The sequence below is a fragment of the Sprattus sprattus genome (assembly GCF_963457725.1).
Source record: "Sprattus sprattus genome assembly, chromosome: 3".
Lineage (NCBI taxonomy): Eukaryota > Metazoa > Chordata > Actinopteri > Clupeiformes > Clupeidae > Sprattus > Sprattus sprattus.
The window spans coordinates 42647998-42674752 of NC_137922.1; the positions used below are offsets into that span (position 1 = coordinate 42647998).

A 26755-nucleotide genomic window follows, 5' to 3' on the forward strand; every position below is an offset into this window, starting at 1 on the left:
TGTGCACATGTAAGCGTCTGTGTGTGTTGGTTCTATGTGTGTGTGCACATTGTAGCAAGGTTGCTGAAGCAGTTGCAGTTGAGAAACATTTATTTTCCTTTTGAAAGTTATAACCAAACATTCTCACTTTTGTCAAACACCATGGCCTATTGGCTGAGTTTCTATATAATAAAGCTGAACCGGTCAGTCATCCAAGTAAAAATCACATACAGTATGTGTTCAAACACAAGGCCATCCATTTAAAGACTGCCACAAAGGGGCGCTAGACACATTGCCAGTGCACAAGGCTGTGGTGTTTGAGACCACAATGATTGTATTGCCTAAAGCCTACTCTTTGTAAAAGAACACACTTACGTATTGTTGAGACTCACTTTACAAGTACCTCCTTTCATTTCAAATAATAAAAAAAAATGACATTCCGTTTGCCTTTTTGCTTAGAAGCTACTGTCACACTTGTGGCAAATCCAGCTCTCAGTTTACACATGCATAGAAACACACCAATCAAAATCAACTTCCTGTTAACCCTCTCAATGCCAGCACACACTAACCTCCATCTTATATTCTGACATCATCCTTGGCTGACATTCCTCTCCACCTCTTTCCACACTATCTCATTGGTTTACATGCAAAATTCTCTCAGTATAGAGTTTCCCCACCTAAGGCCCTCAACTGCTCATCAGCTCAGTGTTACTGTTGATATAAGCTCCAGGCTCTACAGTAGTTTTCTACATCATAAAAAACATTGATAAGTACATCGATGATTAAAACAACAAGGACCATCAGTCTAACATAGTGGTGTTAGAGGAGCTGGAGGCCAAAGCGGTAGCCTGGGAGATGACGGCAGACTGCTTGGTGGATGACATGGTGGATGAAGAGCTCGAGGCCAGAGCGGTAGTCTTGGAGATGATGGTGGACTGCATGGAAGATGAGGAGCTGGAGGCCAGAGCGGTATTCTTGGAGATGACGGTCGACTGCATGGCAGAAGAGGCACTTGAGGCCAGAGCGGTATTCTTGGAGATGACGGTCGACTGCATGGTAGAAGAGGCACTTGAGGCCAGAGCGGTATTCTGTGAGGTGATGGCAGACTGCATGGAGTTAGAGGCGCTTGAGGCCAGAGCGGTATTCTGGGAGGTGACGGCGGACTGCATGGAGTTAGAGGAGCTTGAGGCCAGAGCGGTATTCTGGGAGGTGACGGCGGACTGCATGGAGTTAGAGGAGCTGGAGGCCAGAGCGGTATTATGTGAGGCGGTGGCGGACTGCATGGCGGATGAGGACTGGGCGTGGCTGGGTGGCGGGGTGGCACCGGCCTTCCTGAAGTTGGTATTGATGGTCTGGACCTTCTTCCTCTTGACGTGGAGGACCTCCATGGCGTCCATGTTGACACCAGGCTGGAGGAACTCCTCCATGTTCTCCGCCTGGTTGGCGGACTCTTCCTCCTCCTGCTGCTGCTGCTCCATCATCAGCTGGCGCTGGTACATCTGAGATGATACGTAGTAACATGAGAGTGAGGACAGACATTAAAGTAGGTGGATAAAACATCTTGCTAAATGGGGCACTGTGGCGCAAGCAGCAGCCCTGACCATCTACGAGCTTGAACGCCCACTGGGACACGGGTTCGAATCCATTTCCCGATCCCACTGCCCACCTCTTCTCTCCATCTCATTTCCTGTCCAAACTTTCACTGTCCTATCTCTTTAAAGGCAAAAAGCCCAAAAATATATCTATGTATTTTTTTTTTTAAACCACTTGCTAAATACATGTTGAGCTTCAGTAAAGGTGACAGCTGTAGAAGCGCTGATACCATTGGTAACATTGAATGCTTTTGAACTACAAGTTTTGCTTGTAGTCACCTAATGGTTGTATGGGTTATGTAACCAACGTGTTTGCATTTAGCATCAAGTAACCTACTAATGTCAAGTTGCTATAAAAAACTCTATGTAGTGTCTACTTAACATAATAATGTTAAATACTAGTTGCACTGAGTCTGCTGTTCCTTACCAGTAGGTGCTGGTACTTGGCAATGGCCTCGTCTGCATCCACTCCCTCTGCCAGGCCCAGCTCGCGGGCACGGCGGGCCATCTCTGCCTTATGGGAGCCTGGAGGGGTCCAGCCCACTCCCTTAGTCCAGTTCAGGTCTGACTTGTAGTCCACCTGCAAGGGGAACCGTCAGAGTTAATAGCATGAACCCTACATGCTTCATAGAACCTTAATGCTTCATATCTAACATAGTTACAGTCAGTCACTGCCGTTGAACGCATTTAATGGACCAAGTAGCTGTATTTGGAACCACAGAATTAATAATTATAGAGCAGCTATTTCATAGCTATTTCATACATACTGCATGATGTTACATACAGAGACAATGATAACAACAGTTGGAGCCCGCTACGTACAGTGAATCAGAATAAATGTTCACGTTTACTCACATTTTATTTTACAATTTTTGTTGTCTCATATCTAAGACATATCACAATGCACACGAGACAGTCATTCACTGCCATCAGTATTTATTACATTACGTTCCAAAAGAAGACTTTAGAACCAAAAGCGTTAAAGCATAAAGCAGCACTTTCTAGAGTCGTCGGTACTCACATCACTCTGCAGCTTGTATGCTTTCTTGGCGTGTTTCATATTGAGCTGCTCAGGGTCGCAGGTGTAGTCGTGGAGCCGCGTGCGGTAGCTGTTGTTTGAGGCCAGAGCCTGGCTCTTCTTGGCCTGCAGGAACTCGGGTTGGTTGGCGTGCATCTTGAACTGCGAGTGCATCTCGTGGGACTGCTTCTTGTACTCGGTGTTGCTGTGCAGCTTGCCCATGGCCAGCGAGTGCACCATCTTGGGGTCGTCCTCCACACTCAGCATCCCCACCTGCTGGCCCTTGCCCTTCACGAACGCCTCTTTGTAGCGGAACTGAAAAGGTTTTAAGCAAGTCACTTGTATGCTAGGTTACCTATGCTTAACTGCACAGGTGTGAGCAATTTAGTCAAAACATAGAACGGAAATTTCACAATCCACATTGTAGTCGAATTACCTAGACTATGTGTGTAAATAACCATGTTTTAGATGGTTTTGAATTCATTTTAAAAAGGTTTCCTGTCGTGTATGCTTGCTCTGCTACCATGTTTACCACCTGCCATTTTTGAATTTGGATGACATCAACAGAGGAAATGCTTTCCTAGTAAACTCACATCACTGGCAATCTCTCTGGAGGCCTTGGCTGTTTGGAAGGCGATGGCATCTAGCCTCAGGTCACATCCTGCCGATTTCACCATCTCTCCTGAAGTTTTATAGACTTTCTGTAGGGGGGAGACATTGGCGGATCAGGTCAATCTGTAGGAGGCTTTGGGGTTGGGGTAATTGAATATTTCAGCCCCTACTTCCACTCAGAGAACAGTTGTCTTACATCGCTTATCTGCTGTGCGTTAAGTCTTGCCCTGACAAAGTCAGGGTTGTCGGCCGAGAGAGTGTACTTGTTCATGGCATCCGGGTCTCCAGAATGGTAGAGCCTCTGCAACAACCACACACATTAATGGATGCTCAGAATGCAAAGAATTACAAAAAGAACAAAACAGTTTAAAGTCAAAATCAAGTCAAATAAGGTCAACAAATAACCACCCGACAGCAAACACTGTGATCACACTATATTTAGGTATCCATTATCAGCATAACAACAAGATAACAACAAAATGGGTTCATATTGAAAGTCTCCTACCTCACTGCATTGCAGGTAGCTGTTTTTAGCATGGAGAATGTCAGGGGAATCTGCCACCGAGGTAAATTTGATGCCGTCGGCGTTCTGACGATACTTCTTCTGTAAGAGATAATACTCAAGTTTAATTTTTTTTTTTCATATGCACCATATAAGGTACATTTTCACCAGCCTAGAAGAAATTCCATGTAAAGTCATCAAAAAGCTCTCAGGATAAAAGATATCTGTACCAAAAGTAGATAGGATTTTTCGATTTCTTTCGATTCTCTCTAGTCTAGAACGATTCTGTCTCGATTCAGAAAAGTTCATAATCGATAAAAAAATATATATATTTAAATTAAATTTACATCCATATTGTGTTGAAATGCAAGCTGCATCGATTATTGCATTGTTCATCGAAAGTGACAAGGAAAAGCTTTTTCTCTAAGAAAAAAAAGAGAAGGTAGTTAATCTGTTGATTTTCTTTAATTATCAAACACAAAGTAGGAATTGAATAGCAACCTCTGAGAAGAAAACTCAAATGTTTTAAAAATCGAGATGCATCGATAATCATTTTATCGGTATAGAATTGATAATCGATAACTGGTTTAGAATCGATAGTCGTTGACCTTTGAATCAGATTCGATTTCGAATCGAATCGAATCGTGAGGTGCCAAGAGATTACCACCCCTAATCAAAAGTAATATTGATTTCTATGAATGAAATTAAATATTGTTTAAACGGTATTGACATTTACATTTACATTTATTCAATGCGACGTACAAAAGAGATAACAATCCAGCTATGAGCAATAGAGACCTAGCATAACAATAAATACTACTTTACATAAGGAATAAAAAGTGTAGGAATGTAACTATTGTAAGTGCGAGTTAAGGAAAGGAGAGGAAGTGGAAGTATTGAGGTTTTAAATGGCTATACTCATGTGAACATGATAAGAGACCAGGCAGTGATGGACTTAGAGCACTCACGTCACTGATCAAGTCTCCTGCTTTCTTGGCCGACTCCAGCTGAGGCGCACCCACAGAGTCCCAGGCCACACCCTTCATGTAGGTCAGGTCTGACTTGTACACTTTCTGTGGGAGACATGACCGAAGGGAGAGAATAAGTAACTAAACCAAACCCTTGGGTAATGTAGAAGGGTACATCTCATGTTTTACCCTATTATTCATACAAATAGACATTTATTCAAAGTGAGCTTGTGGGGGAAAGGAGAGCTATAACAGTCACAGATAGAGACTATGGCCTCTCTCTCTCTGTCTCTCTCTCTATATATTTCCCTCTCCTTCTCTCTCTCTCTACCCCCCCCCTTACATCACTCTGCAGGTCGTAAGCCTTCTTGGCCCACTGGACCTTCATGTCGTCCGGCAGCACAGTGTATTCATGGAGTCGGGTCTTGTAGTCCTGGTCGCTGGCCAGGCCCTGGGCCTTCTTGGCGTGGACCAGGTTGACCAGGTCCAGAGGCAGGTGGTACTGGCCGCTGGTGCTCAGGGCGTCCCTGCGGTACTGCTGGTCGCTATGGAGACGGCCCATCTGCATGCAGTGGGCCAGCAGGGGGTCCTCCTGCACGCTGTGCACCCCGATGTGCTTGCCTTTCTCCAGCACGTGGGTGTGCTTGTACTGGACCTACAGATGCAGGCAAGACAAAGTAACCATCACTTTGGGTCTGGGAGATGAGAGATGAGCTGTGTAAATGTAGCCATCATGGCTTTTGCCTCTCCCACATACCAATGAGCAATTGCCTAATCACTTAGCCCCTTACCACTACTACTACTACTTTAGCCTTATTTCAAACACATTTCATGGGGAGAGTTGTATCAAACTAGCTTCAAATGATTTGTGTTATTGTCTTGTTTCATCAATACTGATCTAGTACTACCTTACGATCCTCTCAGATTAAAACCGAGTGGTTTTCTCAAATACTCAAAAGTACCAAGTACCCTGACACCTGTTCACAGAATCAAATCTCTCGTTTCATGCAAAGGTTGATTTAGAGGCCACAGAAATAGAAGCGGGCATAGGCATCGTGAGGGGGTGTTTACATGAGTTGAATGTGGGGACTTACATCACTGGCGAGGCCTGTGGATGCCTTGGCTGACTGGAAGGGTATGTCCTGCATGGTCAGTTTATAGCCCTGGGCTCTTAGGGTATGCCACGACTCTTTATACTTACTCTGCAAAAAAAAAACAATGACACAATAAATCACCGCCCCCTTAGCAATGAATGCAATTTCAGCTTATTCTTTACGAACATTTATTCTCTCTCTATACAAACACGTACAGAGAGAGAGAGAGCGAGAGAGAAAGAGAGAGTTTGGTACACTTACATCGCTGTAGTTGGCAGCATTGATCTTTGCCTGGGTGATTTCTGGTCTCTCTGCTGTGATTGTGTAGTGGTGACGCGCATTCTCACCAGCCTCTTTGTACAGCCGCTACATAACATTTCAGTAAGATTTTAAATGAATCCCCTGTCCATACAACATCTCAGGGACAGTCTGAGTGTGTTTGTAAAGCTACCACTACCAACACAAGCCACTTTTGTTACTAAATCATGAAGACGGGTCTTATGAAAAGTGTCAGTAGAAAATGTACTTGTCATTAGGCTGGGGCTTCTCACCTCATTGGTTAACTTGTTGCTAAACTTGGCATGGACCATATCTGGAGAGTCAGTCACAGAGGTGTGTTTGAAGGAAGAGGCCTGCTGGCGGTACTTTTTCTGAAGAGTGGAAAGCAAACAATGATGAGGATAATCGTTGATTGATCCTTAGTATCAACTATATCATCTACATTATGTCAAAACTCTCACTTCAGCAGCATTGAAGTACTTAAAATATTTGTCTGCTGTGATGGCGCAAATCTTATTTTCAGATCAGATACTCAGATTGCTATGTCAACAACGACTGTTTCTTAAAGGGATAGTTCGGGATTTTTGACATGAATCTGTATGGCATCCCCATCACCAGTGTAATGCAATCACACTGACTTACCCCTGGCAGCGTCCTGTGAGCAGAGTTCTCGTCCAGCTTTGGTTAAGCCGAAAGTAGTCCGGCAGGTTTGCTAGACCCAGCAAAATAAAACGTTTCACTTCCCAAAACATTATGTGTTCAAAAGAGTGATATATTTGCATCCCAAAAACATGGTAGTGGAAAAAGTCACACCTCGTTATCACTTGGCCCTATTTTCTCTCTGTTCAGTACGCGCGATACCGCAACCTGACAGCTAGGGCCTACCTGTTTGATTCGCGAAAGTTGGTTCGCGAAAGTTTGATTCGCCAAAGTTGCCTGAGAGAAACGTCCGTCACAGGAAAACGATGAAAACTGAGAGTCGATTCACCATCATCTTTGTTGCCACAACCTGGATAGTCGCAAGCCTTCGCCATTTTTTTTACACTCAGCTTAATGTCAATTTTATCAAATTTTATCGTTTTCCTGTGACGGACGTTTCTCTCAGGCAACTTTGGCGAATCAAACTTTCACAAATCAACTTTCGCAAATCAAACGGTTAGGCCCTAGCTGTCAGGTTGCGGTATCGCGCGTACTGAACAGAGAGAAAATAGGGCCAAGTGATAACGAGGTGTGACTTTTTCCACTACCATGTTTTTGGGATGCAAATATATCACTCTTTTGAACACATAATGTTTTGGGAAGAGAAACGTTTTATTTTGCTGGGTCTAGCAAACCTGCCGGACTACTTTCGGCTTGACCAAAGCTGGACGAGAACTCTGCTCACAGGACGCTGCCAGGGGTAAGTCAGTGTGATTGCACGACACTGGTGATGGGGATGCCATACAGATTAATTTCAAAAATCCCGAACTATCCCTTTAAGTGTGAGGAGCTGCATGTTTTAAGAATAAGCGCTTACATCGCTGATGAGGTCTGTTGCGCGTTTGGAGCCCTCGATCTGCAGAGCCCCAGTGGCAATCCAGCCCGCACCACGCAGGTAGTTCAGGTCAGAGCGGTACGATTTCTACACAAAAGACAAACACACTACAGTAAGTACAGATACACTACACAAACACAATGAGATAGACACAGACACACACTCACACACACATATACACTATTTCACATTGTGATGTAGATAGATGTGTTTCTTGAATCAATAGATATAACATGAGATACCAGAGATAACATGAGAAACGTTTAACACAACTGGAAGTAGATCCATAGTGCACCTGCGCACATCACGTGTGACACTGAGGGAGATATCCTTCTGGACACTTACGTCACTCTGCAGCTCATAGGCTCTCTTGGCCGCCTGCACCTTCATGTCGTCCGGCAGGGAGGTGTACTGGTGCAACATGAGCCTGTAGTCCTGGTCGCTGGCCAGCGCCTGGGCCTTCTTGGCGTGGGCCACCTCCAGCATGTCCATGGGCAGGTGGAACTGGGAGTGCACTTTGGTGGAGTCCTTCTTGTATGTGATCTACAGGAGGGGAAAGAGGACATAAGGCATGATAAGGGAGCAATGCATAAATATAGGAGTTCACATGAATATAAACATAGTAATAAATATGAATCAATGTGGGTCGTAAATTTCAGAGAGGGGACATGCAATTGTTAAAATAATACAGGACATGTGAAAATGTCCTTTATCCCAAAGGCTTGCGCTATCATAGGCTTGGTACTCACATCACTATGCAGTTTGGTGGAGTTGACAGAGTGGGCGATGTTTATGTCGTCCTGCAGACCCTTCAGACCAATCATCTTACCCTTGGACTTCTCAAACTGCTGCCTGTATTTTTGCTGGAAGGGGTGAAATGAACAATGCCATTACATTCTTCCTTTTACTGAGGAGCTCTGCTTGCAAATGCACCCATGGAGAAATGTCACTGTCAGACTTACATCACTGAAAATGTCATTCGAAGATTTAGCAGCCTGGAAAGTAATGGCGTCCAGACGTAAATGGTAGCCGGCATCTTTGATCTTTGTCCAAGACTCTTTGTAACGTTTCTGTGAACGACAAAGACGAAGATAAGTAAGTAAAAAAGATAACAATTAACAACTGTTTTGATGACTGCAATGGGGTCCATGCACCAATGCCACATTACAAAATAAAAGACAACAACATGGTGAAGTCTGGGTGAAACCAGGTCCTTACATCACTGATGTTCATGGCGTTCTGTCGGGCCTGTACGTGCTCCGGGAGGTCACCTGTCAGAGTGTAGTTGTGTTTGGCACTCTCTCCCTTCTCTCTGTATAGACGCTGTAAACACGACAGTAAATTCACTCTGACTGAGAAACATCACTCAACTAATCCAATACCATCCAGAACTAATGCGTCAGCCATTTATCATCAATAGATACATTCTAAAAATGTCTATTGATTCTAAAAAAATTCTACAGTACAAGTTTAACCTACACAAAGGTGCACATACAATGAATACATGAAAAAAGCTTTTCATGATAATGGAAAACATTGCAGTACACTAAAATTTCATTAAAACATACAAAAATGTGTACTTGATCCATAATGGAGACTAAATGGATCCCGACCAACTGCCAAATATTATGCATCCAGAGTTTCCAGGTCTGAAATTGTCACATTCTAAAATGGCTTTTTTTTATATATCCCAGGACATGACTGAGTTAGTTTAGACTTGGACATCTCCTTCAAGGGATTCTAATTACGAGAGCAATAAAAAGCCCATGCCGGGGCGAGCCAGTGTGTTCATAGTAGGGTGAAAGAGTTCAGGTGGCTTACATCCAGGTTGAGCTTGCTGCTGAGTTTGGCCTGCACCATCTCCGGCGTGTCCTCCACGCTGGTGAACTTCAGATCGGACACGTGCTGACGGTACTTTTTCTGAAACACACACCAGATAAGGCATGCTCTTACATCCAGCACACAGGCTGCACCACTGAATGAGACTACATGAAAGGAACCAACCCCAAAAACTGTGTGGGGAAATATACCCTACTAGTCGGGTCAAGAGATGATGGCAGAAACATTTTCTATCAATATTGTATCAAAACACTATCTGCCTCCTCTGACCCTTTAAGTACAAGTGTGATCTTGTCTGATGACCTAACCACTAGCCACATATGGAATTTTGAAATCTAAAATGAAAACTGGATCTCGAACATTTTCCACGTCAAAAAGTTAAGGAATTAGCCTTCACCAGTCATTTGCTAAAACATTCTGTGATGAAGCTCCTCAGCTTCTCTAAAGTGTTTTTGTTGACTAATTTCTTCCTATCCTTGGGATAGTTTGATTCTATTGGAAGGTGATTCAAGTTTTCCCTCACAGAAACTCAAGCCCGGGGCTTGCCACAGTCTTTTTTTGGGCACTCCACAACTTGCACGCTAAGGGACTAATAATGGTCACGCTAGCTGTTAGCTAGCGCACTTTATGAAGATTGATTGTAAATATATAAATATATTTCCGTAAAGGATCAGCACTTCTAATAGCATGTCCTCCTAGGCTACACAGGATAAATTACGGGATGGCTATTTTAGAATTGGAACTTTTTCAAATACAGACTGACAAGACTCAGTGGTAATTAACCAGTGCACATTTAACACTTACATTAATAGTCCTGTCAACTGAGAACATTTACTTAGCCTCAAATTCTTCACTTTCTGCCAATATCAAAAAATAAGACATAAGTATTAGCTTAATATGTTCAACTACTTTGATAAAAAAAGTGTGATTGTACATAAAAAGCTAAGAAAGGAGTTTTTCTCATGTTCTAAGGTCCTTAACTAACTAACTGTCAAATAGTTTTTCATCAGCACTCCTTTTCCTCTAAATATAGGCTAACCACCGCCATAAAATAACGACTTGACCTTGACCTCGTTTCAGAGCTTATGTAATTATGAATGCCAAGCATACACTCAGTTGCCTAACCGTCTACAAAGTGTAGCTACTGACCTACAAACAATATTAGCAAAGCATGGGCTAGCCGATTCTAGAGGAACATATCTCCACATTGCAGTGGAGGTCCAGGTTTCAGTTATAGTATCTGCCGTGCAGTCACTCAGATATTGCTTAGCTAGCCAGACACTTTGCTCCTTGGCAGAAGTTGCTCTCTCATAACCCTTGTAGCCTAGAGTACAGTACTGAAACGGCCTTAGTCAAAGTCTTAAATGACCTACTAATTGCATCTGATCATGGGTGCACCTCAATATTAGTTCTCCTAGACCTTAGTGCTGCTTTCGACACTATAGATCATCTGATCCTGTTACAGAGACTTGAACATGACGTTGGCATCAAAGGTTGTGCCCTATCTTGGTTTAGATCTTACCTCTCTGATCGCCATCAATTTGTTCATGTCCATGAGAAGTCGTCAAATCACACCAGAGTAAGCTACGGTGTCCCACAAGGCTCTGTCCTTGGACCACTGCTTTTTTCCCTCTATATGCTACCCTTAGGTGCTGTCATAAGGAAACATGGCATTAACTTCCATTGCTATGCTGACGACACCCAACTCTACCTATCAATGAAACCTGATGAAATTGTACATCTACCCAAGATAGAAGCTTGCCTCCATGATGTAAAATCTTGGATGACTAGCAACTTCCTGCTCCTCAACTCTGATAAAACTGAGGTTATGCTTGTAGGCCCCGATCAACTGAGAACTACACTATCTGCCCATTTACCCACACTCAATGGCTTCCCAACACCCAACACTAACATCAAAAACCTTGGTGTAACTATCAACCAAGACCTCCTACTTGACTCACACATAAAACAGATCTCAAAGACATAATTTTTTCATTTACGCAATATTGCCAAAATTAGAAAGGTCCTATCCCTCCAAGATGCAGAAAAACTAATCCACGCATTTATTACTTCCCGCCTCGATTATTGTAATGCTCTCCTGTCCGGATGCAGCATCAACACAATAAAGAGCCTCCAACTTATACAGAACGCTGCTGCTCGTACACTCACCAGAACTAAAAAATATGAACACATCTCACCGGTACTCGCTTCTTTGCACTGGCTCCCCGTTAAAAGTAGAATCGACTTCAAAGTACTCCTGCTAACATATAAAGCCCTAAACGATCTGGCTCCAAACTACCTCAAGGAATTAGTCGTCCCCTATTGCCCTCCAAGGCTGCTCCGTTCCCAGAGTGCAGGCCTCCTGGTAATTCCAAGAATATCAAAGACCACAATAGGAGGGAGAGCATTTAGCTACCAAGCCCCTCTCCTCTGGAACAATCTCCCTGCCTCCATCAGAGCTGCAGACACCGTGCCTATATTCAAATCAAGACTTAAGACATTCCTCTTTAGTGCATCATATAGCCAAAAGTAACCGCGCCAACAAACCAATCACCTGCTGTACCAGCCACCCAGACATATCCGAACACAAATTCAAATATTACTTGCATTTAGTACCGCAACATCAAATGTGTTTCCTGTTTGCCGAGTGGATGCATGTACGGCCCCGGCAAACAGATCACAACAAAAAACAAATTAAATTACTACTTGTAATTTAGTACCGCAACATCATATGTGTTTCCTGTTTGCCGAGTGGATGCATGTACGGCCCCGGCAAACAGATCACAACAAAAAACAAATTAAATTACTACTTGTAATTTAGTACCGCAACATCAAATGTGTTTCCTGTTTGCCGAGTGGATGCATGTACGGCCCCGGCAAACAGATCACAACAAAAAACAAATTAAATTCCTACTTGTAATTCAGTACCGCAACATCAAATGTGTTTCCTGTTTGCCGAGTGGATGCATGTACGGCCCCGGCAAACAGATCACAACAAAAAACAAAATGTTCAATGCCAGAAAAACTAAACATATCTAAGTATTGCAATATGCAACAGGCAAACCGACACACAGATGACATGTCCCTGGTTGGTGAAATGATTCATCTGTGTGTTTGTTCGTGCTGATTCCCGACTAACAGACCTGCAGACTGATTCGTCATTTCCTGTTTGTTAGATGGATCAGGAGGAGCCTCCTGGGCCTGATCACTCCCCTCCTCAGCCCGCCCCGAAACGCCCCTGCAGACCGGCTCCAGAGCAACACCAGCATCGCCCACGCCGCCCTGCTCCCCATCCTGGGCCCTCAACTCAGTCATCATCCCCTTGACGACTTCTCCCGCTGGATGTGACGACCCCCACCCTGGTCATCGGCAGCTCCATGGTCCGAGATGTCCACACCCCCCCCTTCAACAAGCGGCCCCTGCATGGTCCACTGCCTCCCCGGAGCCAGGCGTGTTCCAATCGCTGATGGATGTGGAACTTTCCCTCCCCACCCCCACCACTCTGCACGTAGTCTCTCTACCTGGTCTACCTAGAGAAACCCTCGGCCAACCGCACCCACTGCCACTGCATTGCCGTACACCTACTCTACCCAATACCCTATGCTAGCATTTATGTACAATATACATTATTGCCTCCACCGAAATGTTTCTCTGTCCCTACATCCCCTACCCCTGTAACAGTAACCCTATTGCCACAGTAATCTGGTCTTGTCTGTATCATGTATTTACCACCAGATGTATGTACACATATGTCCAGTGACCAAATGCTGGCTGTGTATTGCCCCTGTTGCTTCCTTTCCCCTTCTGCCACACTACCCTTCCCCTTCCCCCCTTCCCCCCGTCCCACCTTCCTGTCTCCACCCGGCCGACCTCAAGCAGATGGGTCCCCCCTTATGTGCCGTGGTTCAGCTCAAGGTTTCTTCCTGCCTAACAGGGAGTTTTTTCTTGCCCCTGTTGCCGTTGTGCATGCACTAAGGGGGTTCAGGCTCTGGGCTCTGTTAAGCGCCGAGAGGCAATTGTATTGTTATGGCGCTATACAAATAAAATTGAATTGAATTGAATTGAAGTACCAACGTATCCCTTAACCAAGTAGCTAAATGCTGGCTAAATGCAGGCTAAGTGCCAAGGGAGTTCGGTACCATACCTCGCTGATGAGGTCTCCTGCCTTCTTGGCCTGCTGCACATCAAGGCCAACTCCAGCCATCCAGCCAACTCCTCTCATCCAGTTCAGATCAGAGCGATAGGTTTTCTGAGGATACAAATGTATGTTATCTCACACCGTAACAACTAGCTCCATGATCAGACATTCAAGCCACCCAGTGTAGTATTACTACTACTACTACTACTACTACTATTACTACTACTACTTCTACTATACTCTACACAATGCCTTCATACGCTGGAACTGGTATACTATGGCACTGCTGTAGAGTGAGTTAATTGTCACAGTGTACTACTATATAGTATATACTAACTAATGTGTAAAAATTAAACCTGCTTTATCCAGATGTCTGAGAAGAAGTGTAAGTGACGGATGAGTTATGAAGAGGACCACTGGTGGCAAGATGAGAGAGAGACATGATGGGAAATATAGTTCAAATAAATGGAGACTCACATCACTCTGCAGATTGTAAGCGTTCTTGGCCCATTGCACCTTCATGTCATTGGGCATGGTGGTGTAATCGTGCAGGTAGGTCCTGTAGTTGATGTCGGTGGCCATGTCCTGGGCCTTTTTAGCGTGTGTGAGAGTAAGCATGTCCAGAGAGGAGCTGTGTTTAGTCTTGGTGTCCTCGTACTGCTTCTTGTAGTTGAGGCCACTCTGGAGTTTGGAGGCCATGCTGGAGTGGGCCATCTGAGAGTCGCCTGCCACAGTCTTCACGCCAATCATCTTCCCTTTCGACATCTCGTAATTCTGCTTGTACTTAACCTGCAGATATTTGAGTGAGCAAAAGTTTGATTTCATGGCATTTACAATGGAGTCAGAGGAATAACTATGATTCAGCATATTCCTGTATTGTTATAGGTACCAAAATGTCAAGGACTTAATTTATCTGAGGCTCTTTCGAGTAAATATAAAATGTAATTATCAAACATTAGAATACACAAAACAAGTCATGTCATGAATCCTTAGACCTTGCATCGACTTAGTTCTTACTACGAAGACTTCCATGTCTCCGATTCACTAAGGATTGAAACTTTGAGAGGTCAAATGCAAACTCACATTACTAGCCAGGTCCCCCTTGGCTTTGGCTGTGAGGATGGACAGGGCGTCCATGCGGAGCTCGAACCCTTTCTCTCTCTGCGCCTCCCAGCTGCTCTTGTAGCTTTTCTACAACAAAATTAAACCACAGAAAATGTCAGGAGACGGAAAAATAAAGACTCCATTCAAACAGCACAAACCCTAAAAGTGATCCTGAAGCTCAAATAGCGGAGCACCAATGGTAACAATATCAAGACGATGGGTTCATTTGCCAAGGCACAGCAACACTGGCAAAACACGTACTTCACCCTGCATGTCACTTTGGATAAAAGCCTGTGGATATGTCTGCTAAAGGAATGCATGTTTGTAATTTGATGTTCAGGTGCTGTGAGGACAGGTACTGTGATATTAAGGTGCTGTGATGTTCAGGTGCTGTGAGGACAGGTGCTGTGAGGACAGGCCTTACCCCACTCAGAAGCTCTGCATTGGCCTTGGCCTGCTTGAAGACTGGCTCATCATTGGTCATGGTGTACTGGTGTTTGATGTGCTCTGAGTCTGCTTTGTACGTCAGCTGGGGGGAAAGGTCAACATAGTAGTCAAAAACGGACAACCACCCCTCACAATATTTAGTAGAGTATCAATGAGTATTATGAGCCATAGCTAAATCTATACACAATTCAGGATCTAAAAGTGTCTCCTAGTATCTAATGTTGTGTTGTTGCTAAAGAATGGTCAGAACTTGATGGATTGATGAGAGTGTGGGTTTGGCGTGTCTAACCCCGCTCTGAAGCTCCTGACTCATCTTGGCGTGTTTGATCTGTGGAGTGTCTGCCACCTGCGTGAACTTCACCCTGTCTGCCTTCTGACGGTACTTTTTCTGTAACGATAGAAAAGGTCAGTTCAGTCAGATCAGCACCAGAAGAAAAAAACACACACACTTACACACTTACACACACACTCAAACACACACACACGAACACACACACACACACACACACACACACACACACACACACACACACACACACACACACACACACACACACGCACACACACACACACACACACACATCTCTCGCTCAATCCTCACCTCGCTAAGCATCTCTCCTGCCTTCTTGGCCTGGGAGACGTCTAAGCTGCCGTCCACCTCCCAGCCCACACCCTTCATCCAGTTCAGGTCTGAGCGGTACACATTCTACCAGAATGAATCCAATTAATAATAATAATAGTAATAATAATAATACTGTCAACTTATACAATGCTTTTCTAGGTACTCAAAGACGCTTTACATACGGACATATAAGACAAACAAACAAAAAAACTAAAACAAAAACACAAAAAGAGCAAACAGAACATTTTAGTAAAAAATGTAACAATTTTATGCTAATTAATAGTTCATGCTAATTGTACACTATTGTATATTATACTCCACAGTCCTGATCCATAATTGACTAAATGAGCTCCTCTCTCACCTCGCTCTGCAGATTGTAGGCCTTCTTAGCCTGTGCAACCTTCATGTCATCGGGCAGCACAGTGTACTCATGGAGCTTCTTCCTGTAGTCCAGGTCGCTTGCAAGGGCTTGGGCCTTCTTGGCGTGGCTGAGATTCACCATGTCCAGGGGCAGATGGCAGTGTGTCTGTTTCTCCTTTGAGTCCTTCCTGTAGGCAGTCTGAGGGAAGGAAAAGGTGGAAGAGACAGATAAATAGAGGAGAAGGGAGCTGACTGTCATGCCAGGACATGAATGAGCTCTTTTGAGTTTTTTGTAGGGTCTTGAATTGTCGTTTTGTGTAATAGACGTATTGTGTTGTTTTTCTAAAGTGTGTGTGTGGATGATGTTTTGGCGGCTTACCTCACTGTTGAGCTTGTGCACCTGTAGAGAGTGCAGAGTCTTGGAGTCGCTTACGTTGAAGCACACTGACTTGTCCTTCATAAAGTTTTCCTTGTATTTGATCTGTCAATCACACAATCATGTCACCAATTTACTAGGACTGTACTGTTGCTTCTGGTAAAAGCCTGCTTACTGGCATATTTTGTCTTTCTATGAAGGCTTTTCCTTCTACTAGCATTCCGACCCGAACTACAAAAGCTAAATAGTGCATAGTCTGGACAGCTAGTGGAAGTGGGAATGATAGGTGTGTTAATGTGTCCTTGACAAAACAATACATTACCAAAATTAATTTGAGGTTCACACCAAAAGTAGTTTGATTTTTGTGTCTACCCCCCTTTTAGAAATAGTGCTGGCCACCTCTTATATGTTGATTGTTCTGTCTAGGGGAAAAAGTTAGTCTTGTCTTGTCAGGTATGTGCCTTCATGTAGACCTTTTTGACTGCTGAATATTGTCCTCTGTTCAATGAGAGAAGAATAAAAACAATATAACCTTGAACCCTCACTCTTTCTCTGAGCTTTTTGGGCCAACCCCACATTTTAACAGTAAACCGAGGCTCGGCCCGTCACAGTTTCACAACCAACAATGCTAACTGAACAGCTACCTAAAGGCTGTGTCAATCTTCAGGGTCTGTGAGGTGCCCTAAGGATATCAGTGGACTCACATTACTGGCCAGGTCTCGGGATGCCTTGGCAGCTTTGACGTTGAGAGTCTCCAGGCCGATGTCACATGCCTTGGACTTGGTCTTCTCCCAGTCTTCCCTGTATTTGATCTGGGATGCAAGGGATAAAGTGGCGTTATTTACTCCACAGTATTCACATTCATGAGAAGAGAGATAGGTATTCTCTGTTTTTTTCACGGTGTGTGTGTGTGTGTGTGTGTGTGTGTGTGTGTGTGTGTGTGTGTGTGTGTGTGTGTGTGTGTGTGTGTGTGTGTGTGTGTGTGAGTGTGTGTGTGTGTGTGAGTGTGTGTGTGTGTGTGTGTGTGTGTGTGTGTGTGTGTGTGTGTGTGTGTGTGTGTGTGTGTGTGTGTGTCCGGTGTGTGTGTGTGCACTCAAGCGTCTGCTTACGTCACTGATCAAGTCAGCATTGGCTTTGGCCTTCTTGAGCTCGGGCATGTCTTGTGACAGTGTATACTGGCTCTTGTTCTTTTCATAGTCAGCCCTGTAGTTCAACTGCACAGAGAAAAAGCAGCAGTTTATTACAGTGTACATATGCACCACCATGTTTAACTTCAGACGTCTCCCAAACATGCTCATAGGTTTTAAAGGTGATTGGACATACTATAGAGCTCCTGTTCGCTGTGTGCACATACAGACCGTCGAGATGCGCCGTACTTACATTGCTGAGTTGCTGAGCGTTGATCTTGGCCTGCACTATGTCAGGAGTCATGGCCACTGTGTGGTACTTCAACTTGTCAATGTGCTGCCTGTAGTTCACCTATAGAATACAGAGAGGAGTAAGCATACATAACACACTACCCATAAAGGATATATGTAGGGGTTATATACAATATATGATGCACAAATAGCAATCCCATATAGTACATTAGGATTCTAGTGAGACACTCACATCCTTCAGTGGGTCTAGTTTCCTCTGGGCCTTGTATCCTGGTGTGATGGTAGCTGGATAGTTGTATTCCCCTTGCTCTGTCTTCTCCTTGTCATATTCAGACTTGTATGCGATCTGAAACAGTTCAGAAAAAAAACAGCCTTCAGACCAACTGTAAGGTGCATTTTAACACTGTTTATAACAAATGCCACAAAACCCACACAATTATATTTGTACAGAGAGAAAAATATATTTCCTTTAACGCAATATCTTTGAGCAGATGCGAAAATGTGGATTCTGTGTAGTATGTCTTTTTTTTTTACAATGAATTCACAGCAGTTCAATTGAATTTTGTGGTCGAGGCAAAACTAATTTATTTCATGTGGTCATGCCATTCATGGCCCTTCATCACACACTTAGATTATGCTAGTTATGGGATGATGAGATCCAGCATGAACTGCCTCTAGTTTGCCAACTCTATGCCAGCTTGGGATATTGGAATCTGAGAGGACTCACGTTGCTGGCCAAATTATTAACTTTCATGGCATGCATGGTCTTCTTGTCCAGTCCAGATCCTTCATAGTGGCCCTTCATATGGTTGGTATACTTCTCCTTATACTTGTTCTGCAATAAGCAAAAATAACACAACAATATTGTTGCACCATTTTGGAGAAGATGCCTACAATAAAGAATAAATAAGCTAAACAGTCATTGCCAAGCAACTCTACCATGCCCAGTAATAGCCCTGATATAGATAGATCTCATAAAGTTTTACATCACACTGCTGCAAACGTGACACTCACATCGCTGGAAAACTTGGCAGCCTTGCTGGAGGACTTAAACTGTGGCGTGTCGCAGAAGTTGATGCTGTGGCCTTTGTTGGATTCAAGGTCCTTCCTGTACTCAACCTGCGGGCATACAAACACACGTCACTCCTAAGCACCACAATCAACAAGCCACACGCACAGCCACAGGCATCCCGAAAAACATCATCCCTCTCAACCATGACCTCAACACTAGCACACAACGACTCCATTGAACCTTGACCTTTGTGGATAAATAAAGAATCAAGGGTGGTGATGATACACTAAGTGTCTCCAGGATCATCAGGTATCAGGCTGGGAATGACACTGACGTCGTGTGTAAAAAGTGCCTGTCGCCTGTGTGCCCATTCTCTGCCGTGTGTGACTGGCACGGCTCAGCAGGAGAGCTGCCACGCGAGACATGCCAGCCATGCAGGTGAGGAGGATTTGTGTCTGCCCGGGGAACCTGTGACTGATGACTGCTGTAATCCTGGCTGTCAGCCACAGTGTGACTGCTATGCTTGGTGGCAATGTAAACAGCCATGGCGTTCAACACATTGTCTTAAACTAGGCGTGATGGAACATACTACTACACAGGCCAGCAGGGGTTAATGAGATGGACATATATGGGGATGAGGGGGTCTGCTTGAGAAACTGTTGTGTTTTGGTTGTGCTATCTATGTTTATTGTCTCACCTCACTGCACATCTTGTTGACTTGACGAGAATTTTTCATGGCCAGGTTGTCTTCGGAGTTCAAGGTACTATAGTGAGAGGAGCCCATCTTGGAAAGATCCTTCTTGTATGTCAGCTGAAAGAAAGAAGATGGTTGGAACAGAAAAGCACCCCGCAAGCCCACCTATCAGGTTGCATTCTCATGGCATGAGCTACTCTTCTCACGTGCACACTGACACATACACTCACACACACACACACACACATACACACACACCCACACATGCGCACACACACACACAAACTCCTGTATGCACAGAGACAGTGTGCCTAAATCTGGCGGTTGGGGTCCTCGGCAATGACAACATCAGATTCCTGGTAGGAGTCACGACTGAGGCATCCATTCCATGACCCACATTCCATGCAGTGCTGACAGGTGATGAGAGTGACGGATGAAGGTGTGTGTGTGTGTGTATGTGTAAGGGGTCCCTTTTTGTTCAGTGTCCACAGTACTATATGTCTCAATACACTAGAAATGCACACAAACACACACATCTCAATTAGTAAGAAAAAGTTCGCAAACATATCTCGTCCAGCTTATTTTGACCCAAGTGCTCTTTTGCATTTGGTCTTCAGCAGAAGCAGAAAAGAGCACCCCCGCAAACCCTAAAAGCCCCAAACTGCACTGGTACAGCAGACGGATACTCACATTGCTGGCCAGTGCGTTGGCCTTCTTGGCCTGCAAGTAGGCTGGTGTGATCATGGCCGGGAAACTGCCCTTGCCTCTCTGTTGCTCGTAGTCCTCTGTGTAAGCCAGCTATGGAGAGCATAGAGGAAGGGGTCATGATATAGCCACACATCAGCTAGGCTCTCCTAGTTTTAGCGACAAACTGACAGACAGAGACAGGGGGACTCTTAGGTTTTACCTCAGGGTGGGCCCTTTTGAAACTTTAGTCCTATTTCTCTAAATCACTCTCGTGCAATATACTGCAGCTCCGTAACACTATAGCGTGGAATAAATGTGATCGATGACAAACTGACAGACAGAGAGAAAGAGATCATCTGTCTGACTTCATCCCATTACAGCTATACCATTAAGGGTATAGTCCATGAAGATTCATGAATATTCTTGAGTAAAGATTACATGAAACTACACAATTCTCCATGATACTTGAGTTCATCCTCTAGAGGACAATACTGACTGCTGGCAACTAAAGACAATTCTATTTCATAATGGTCCCTGTGGAGCAATTTATCAATAAGCCTGCTAAACAAAATGTGTTTCTTTCAGGCTACACCAAACTAAATACATGCTACAAAGAAGATGGTAATGCAGGTTCACCAAAAGAGTTCAAATAATCTTCTGCAGGGCATGAACACATTTAGGGCCAAATCAAGTTCCCATAATTGCTGAGTGAATTATACTGGGATATCCCCTATTCCAGTGCAAAACATGGTGGACAGCTGTTGGGTAGAGGCTCTAAATAGTTCCTGTCATGTGGCCTTAAAGACCCAACCCAGGACAGCTGGTGTCCTCTCTGTTTCGGGAAAATCTGTTTCTAAACTCAGAATTAAGAAGGAAAACTGCATCTGGTGAATCCTACATTTTATAACACTGTACACAACAGTCAGAGCGCAATTTGACGTAGACACACAGATAGCACATAAACATGTAAATGTACATTAGCATAATGTGCCTCAGAAAAAAATGATGTAATGCATGAAATCATACATGCAAGAGACTTACCACTATAACAAAGACTACACATCCTATAATGCACTGTAGCCCTCGTTGGTTACACATTGACTTTAAATCTACACTAGTGAAATGCCTTAAGCTCCATACTGTTTCAGATCTTACCTGGCTGAAACCGCTGGCATTATCCTTTGCCTGCACCATCTCCGCCATGCCCACCTCAGTGCTGGCTTTGCCCCTCATCTCCTGCTCATACTTCTGCTGGTACTTCACCTGCAGCAGACACAACCACATTACAATCTGTGGTGTGTGTGTATGTGTGTGTGTGTGTGTGTGTGTGTGTGTGTGTGTGTGTGTGTGTGTGTGTGTGTGTGTGTGTGTGTGTGTGTGCGCCTGTTTGTGTGTCCCTTTTTGTTCAGTGTCCACAGCACTTGATGTCTCAATACACTAGAAAGGCAAACACATCTCAATGAACTAGAAATAATAAAAAAAGCATTATTTTGCTCAAATGTTATTTTGACCCAAGTGCTCTACCTTCATTTGGTCAGTGAGTGCATGTGCATCTGTTTTCCTGTGTGTTTGAATATGAATATGTTCCATAATCTTTTAAATTAGTCTTTCTTAAAAGTGATTGTACAAGTATGTGTTGTAAAGAAAATACTGTAGCATTTGCCCGTTTGTGTGTGTCACTTACTTTACTGGCCATCTCTGTGGCCTTCTTGGCCACCTGGTACCCAGGCGTGAAGTGGGCTGGGAAGCTTCCTTTGCCCCTCTGCTGTTCATAGCCCTCAGTGTAGGCATACTGGAGATGAAAGTAATTTAAAGGTGAACATCCTTTTTAATACTGTTTAATGAATGTCAAAAAAAGTATGTGTCGTGCAGGATAATAGAATCAGGACAGTGACCCTTAGCCTCTGTTAGTTTCTTTACAAATCAAGAATGAAAATAAAACATGGTTGATTTTTTGTGTGTAAAGTATACAGTAACAAAATGCACAAAGTCACAAATGCGCCACCCTTTGTGTGGCTTGAGGGTGTTCACTCACATCACTGCTGATGTGGCTCTGGGCTTTGGCCAGCAGCACCTCAGGGGTATCAGCCACAGCTGTGTACCTTGACAAACTTTCCTCATGCCCTTTCCTGTACTCCACCTGAATCAAGTCACATGACAAACGAAGGAGAAGAACTTAACGAGTGACGCCTGATATATATTTTACAAACTAGGTTCAAGGTTATCTGTGGAGTTGCTCCTCCAGAGATGTGCTGACTCACATTGCTGGCGAGAGTTCCAGCTTTCTTGGCTTGCTCATATCCAGGGGTTATCATGGCCGGGAAGCTCCCCTTACCTTTGGACTGCTCATATTCCTCTGTGTATTTCACCTTTTTAGTAAACGAAAAAAAACAAGAAAAATAGAAAACAAGCCAATTAACAGACAAAGCAACAAAAAATATACTGTATATATTTTCTTCCCATTTCTATTTTCTGCAAACTGTTTTTTGGGGCTTGCTTCTTTCACTTAAGCATTTAGTCTACATTTTCGCAATTTTACTGATTTAACTAGATAGACTTTTATCTAAATAGCCTGTCTGAAGTCTAAGAGCTGATTAGTCAATGTAATGAGTGGAAGTGGTACTCACATCACTGGCCAGGGCAGCGCCCGTCTTAGCATGCATGATCTCAGGTGAGTCTGTGATAGAGGTGAACTGTGTCACCCGCTCCTCGTGCCCCTTCTTATACTGAACCTGGTGGGCATAAACAGGCACAAGACCCACATTTATAAATAAAAAAATGAATGAATGTGTCTTGCATCTCTACAAATAGTAACCAGTGTCCATAGTCCATGACATTTCAAATGCCTGCATACAAGTCCCAATGACAAAAAACATTCTTGATTGAAAGCGTATAATTGGATAAAGTAAAAAAAAAAATGGAAAACATAACTAACACCGAAACGTTAAATGACAGACTACTCCGGTAGCTCCTACTCACACTGCTTATGTTCTTCTGTGCTTGAGCCACTCTGACCATCTCCTGGTGGGACACAGACTGTGACTGCGAGTAATAGCTCTGCTGCTCTGAAAACTCAGCGGAGTAGGCAACCTGGAAAGTTCCAGAAGAAATCATCAACTTACAGTAAATAAGTCAGTTTACATGGTGTATATTTGATCAATATATAGTATGGCGTATGCACGGATGGAGATCATGAGAACACAGCGAACATAGTACTTCACTTTATTTAGTCAACAAACCAAGTGAAGCTTGCATGAAAAACACATTGATGTTTACAGAGTGGGACACTCACCTGACTGCTCATCTGGCTGGCTGTACGGGCCAGTTCAAGCTCCTTTGACCTCATGTCATAGTGGAAAGTTGACTTAAACCGTTCCCCTTCTTCTCGATATTTGAGCTGAGAAGGAGATAAGTACTTTTTAAACCCACACAGTAACCACAAACACATGAGTAAATACGAATCATGTCCATAAACACCTGATAAAAATTGTCTTTTGTCTGTTTAATAGCTGTGTTTGTCACAAATGCATGCCAATATGGCTGCTATTTCTGACCTCTATCTAGTCGTGTTTTCAATGTATTGGCGTAAATATCATGTGCCTGTATGAACACACCTGATGGCAAAATCAATACAATATTTCCCTTTTTAATCGTGTGGATGAATCCATCAAAACCTTGTCTCCATGGACTCCATGTCTACGTTCATGATTAGTAACAGCCTGAAAGTGTAAGTGAGAGGCCACAGCCATAAGTGGCCATGATCTTTTTGCCTCATGGTTGAACATGGTGTATTTATACACAATACCCAATATATATGTATATATATATTTATTTATTTATTGCATATTCATGGTTATGTTAGGTGTCAGGTTAGGTGAAGCTTAGGTCATTTAGCAAAAGTTAGTAAAAGGTCAAGAATGCGGACATGTTACCTACACCTAAAGGACATAGTACATTTACAAGAAGCTAGAATTTCAAAGTATGGTGTTTTCTTAAAGTAATGCTGAAGAATTCATAAGGTTTAAGTTTACAGAGCACTGCCACTGGACCTGTAGAGGAACATCCCTCAGATAGACAGAAACAGGTGGTGTTGTCATTAAGAGTGAACAGACTGAGAGAGCGAGAGAGAGAGAGAGGGAGAGAGGGAGAGAGATATTGAGAGAGGGAGGGAGAGAGAGAGAGAGAGAGAGAGATTGAGAGAGGGAGGGAGTGAGAGAGAGATTGAGAGAGGGAGGTAGAGAGAGAGAGAGAGAGATTGAGAGGGAGGTAGAGAGAGGTGAAGCTGCTTTCCTGAGGTATAAATTTAACTGGCAATGCATAAAGCAGGGCCATGGAGGGGTGTCATGTCGCTGTCACAACACAGAAATAGCACCAGTCAGACCCCTAGTCCCCATTCCAAGCCTTTGGAGTCACCCAGGCTTCTGAATACCTCCAAAAACAGTCTACAAGACTAATGAAATAGAAATGCCTGTTACGGTTTGGGGTCTCTAGACTGCAAATAGGGCTGATTTACCTATTTGAAACCTATGAGGTTTGGTTTAGACCACGCAGTAATCAACAGGAGACCACAACGTAATATGCCATTGGACTAAGTTCAAACAACAGAGTCAAAACCATACCTAAGTCAAATGTAAAAGACACAAGACCCACTTTATTAATCAACTTCTAATAGCAATTCTAATGGAAATTTAAACAACCCCCTTTTCCTTTCTATTAATCATTACAGTAATGTCTTAATAGACTGCGTTAGTGATATTGTGTTTCAGCAAGCTAGACATTACTTACTTTCCTTGCTCTAATTGACTCTAATAGGTGAAGTCCTGTTCTTTAAATGCTGGAATTTCTGCGAATAATGTGTGTTGTATGTGAATTATACAGTTATGGTTAAACTAGCATTTTCCAATAAATATTATGTTCCATACTACTGTATTTATTGTATTAACTGTTTACAGAGAAACAACATTATTTGTAACTATCACTAAAAATACAAGACCAACATATTATTGACCGAAGGTCGACTCGAAATATGACTTAGACCATGATTATTAATATCATCACTTGACAAATAAAGATTCACACTAAAAGCCGTCATAGAAATTATGACACAGCGACCTTTGTCATCTACATATCATCATTAAAAAGGACATTGTGTGTATGCCTTTCCGCACACTCACTTAAGACCCCATTTTACAATGTGACAGCATATGACTCGTATTAATCGTTTGTGGGGCCCTGGCATCTGACCATGGCAGCACATTTCTGGCCATAGAGGTAAGGTATGTGCCTTGGATATACATGACATCATCGCTCACTCACCTCACTGACAGCTTCTGCTTGTTTCTTAGCGTTGATATTGATGGGCGTCGCATAAACACTGGTGAAAGTGTTATTCTTGGGATTGTGCCTACGGAGATCATTTACACACAAATGTTATATGAAACGGAGAAGCACTTTCAAATATTGAAATAAAAAAAGACAACAAGTCTTGCCAAGAGTTTGTTTAATTAAATAACCTTGAATATTTTTGTGTCGTTAGCTGATTTTTTTCTTTTCTTACACTGTTAATGGCAGGGCAAGGAATAAGATCAAGTGAAGTGAATCCACCAACTGGAACACATTTATATCCCTGTCATACTCACACTTGGCAGTATGGCCGTTTCTGGTGGCTGACAAAGTTCTTGGCAGTTAGGACCATCTTACAGACCTCGCAGTGAAAGCACGCTTTGTGCCAGTTCTGTTTTCCAAGACAGCCAAGAGAAGAAGAAAAAAAAACACACACGTGCACACCTTATAAGATGTGATGCTGTGACTTAATTTGGAGAAATATGCCTCAAATCTAATTCGTCACTTAAGAAACAATGTGAGGAGTCTTCAGGACTGATTTGGCTGACACCATACGCCACTATGCATCTCTCACACATAAATAGAAATTGTTTCATCACAGCATTGCTTTCTCCTCAATAAAATACTAATGATTAAGTATTTGTAAGTATTCAGTCATGTAACTCTTAAAACAGATGGAGAACAGAACATCCACTGACATTCATTCCAGCCATAACCTGAAGGAGCAGACCTATGGCCATACATTCTTTAATTCTCTTTTACCTGATCCATGCAGTTGATCTTCTCGGCTGGGTAAACGGTGAACCCACACCTGGCACACGACTGGATATTCATGACTGCTTGTTTTCGGAAACACCCTCAGTGAAGAAAAAAAACTCAAGACTCAAGTAACAAAAGAATGGTCAAAAAAAGTAGAAAATATAATGAAGCAGAATAAATAAACCAGTAAATAATGTTGCTTCCAAGCCAGAAGGCTAGGGCAGGCCAAGCAGCAGACGAAGGCAAGTGTTCCCAGACAGTCCCCTGTTCCCACTAGTGTCAACCTCTTGCTAGCTCCCTCTCTCCACCGTGTTAAACTTAGATCTCCACTTTGACAGACAGACCCGACCCATTACATATCACCGGGGCACATGGTTTCCACCCACCTTCCTGTCTCTCTGTCCATCAGCTCACTGG

At 43.4% G+C, this 26755-nt stretch overlaps 1 protein-coding gene across 1 annotated transcript; it reads right to left on the reverse strand.

Moving 5' to 3' along the window:
- Positions 1-72: 72 nt before the first annotated feature.
- nrap (nebulin-related anchoring protein) lies at positions 73-26641 on the reverse strand. Its single transcript, XM_080834751.1, has 43 exons — positions 26342-26641; positions 25876-25970; positions 25553-25640; positions 23529-23633; positions 23216-23326; positions 22864-22968; positions 22498-22605; positions 22272-22376; positions 21921-22028; positions 21392-21499; positions 20240-20347; positions 19553-19666; positions 18858-18962; positions 18571-18678; positions 18076-18189; positions 17845-17943; positions 17574-17678; positions 17169-17276; positions 16468-16569; positions 16090-16287; positions 15708-15812; positions 15396-15494; positions 15084-15188; positions 14639-14746; positions 14033-14344; positions 13562-13666; positions 9400-9498; positions 8797-8901; positions 8541-8648; positions 8328-8441; positions 7924-8121; positions 7561-7665; positions 6317-6415; positions 6027-6131; positions 5766-5873; positions 5015-5326; positions 4672-4776; positions 3707-3805; positions 3398-3502; positions 3183-3290; positions 2593-2904; positions 1999-2151; positions 73-1478 (listed from the first exon to the last, which is right to left on the reverse strand). Exons 1-43 carry the CDS (start codon positions 26411-26413, stop codon positions 780-782), a joined length of 5934 nt encoding a protein of 1977 aa, XP_080690877.1. The 5' UTR covers positions 26414-26641; the 3' UTR covers positions 73-779.
- Between the last annotated feature and the right edge of the window lie 114 nt (positions 26642-26755).

What these genes read in the sequence shown, in the direction of transcription:
- nrap (XM_080834751.1), bottom strand. Translation starts at nt 26,413, where the DNA reads ATGAATATCCAGTCGTGTGCCAGGTGTGGGTTCACCGTTTACCCAGCC. An exon ending in AGGGGGACCTGGCTAGTAAT is followed by an intron (nt 14,345 to 14,638) that starts GTGAGTTTGCAT and finishes AAATATCTGCAG; the next exon opens with GTTAAGTACAAGCAGAATTA. An exon ending in CAGGAGACTTGATCAGTGAC is followed by an intron (nt 3,806 to 4,671) that starts GTGAGTGCTCTA and finishes TATCTCTTACAG; the next exon opens with AAGAAGTATCGTCAGAACGC.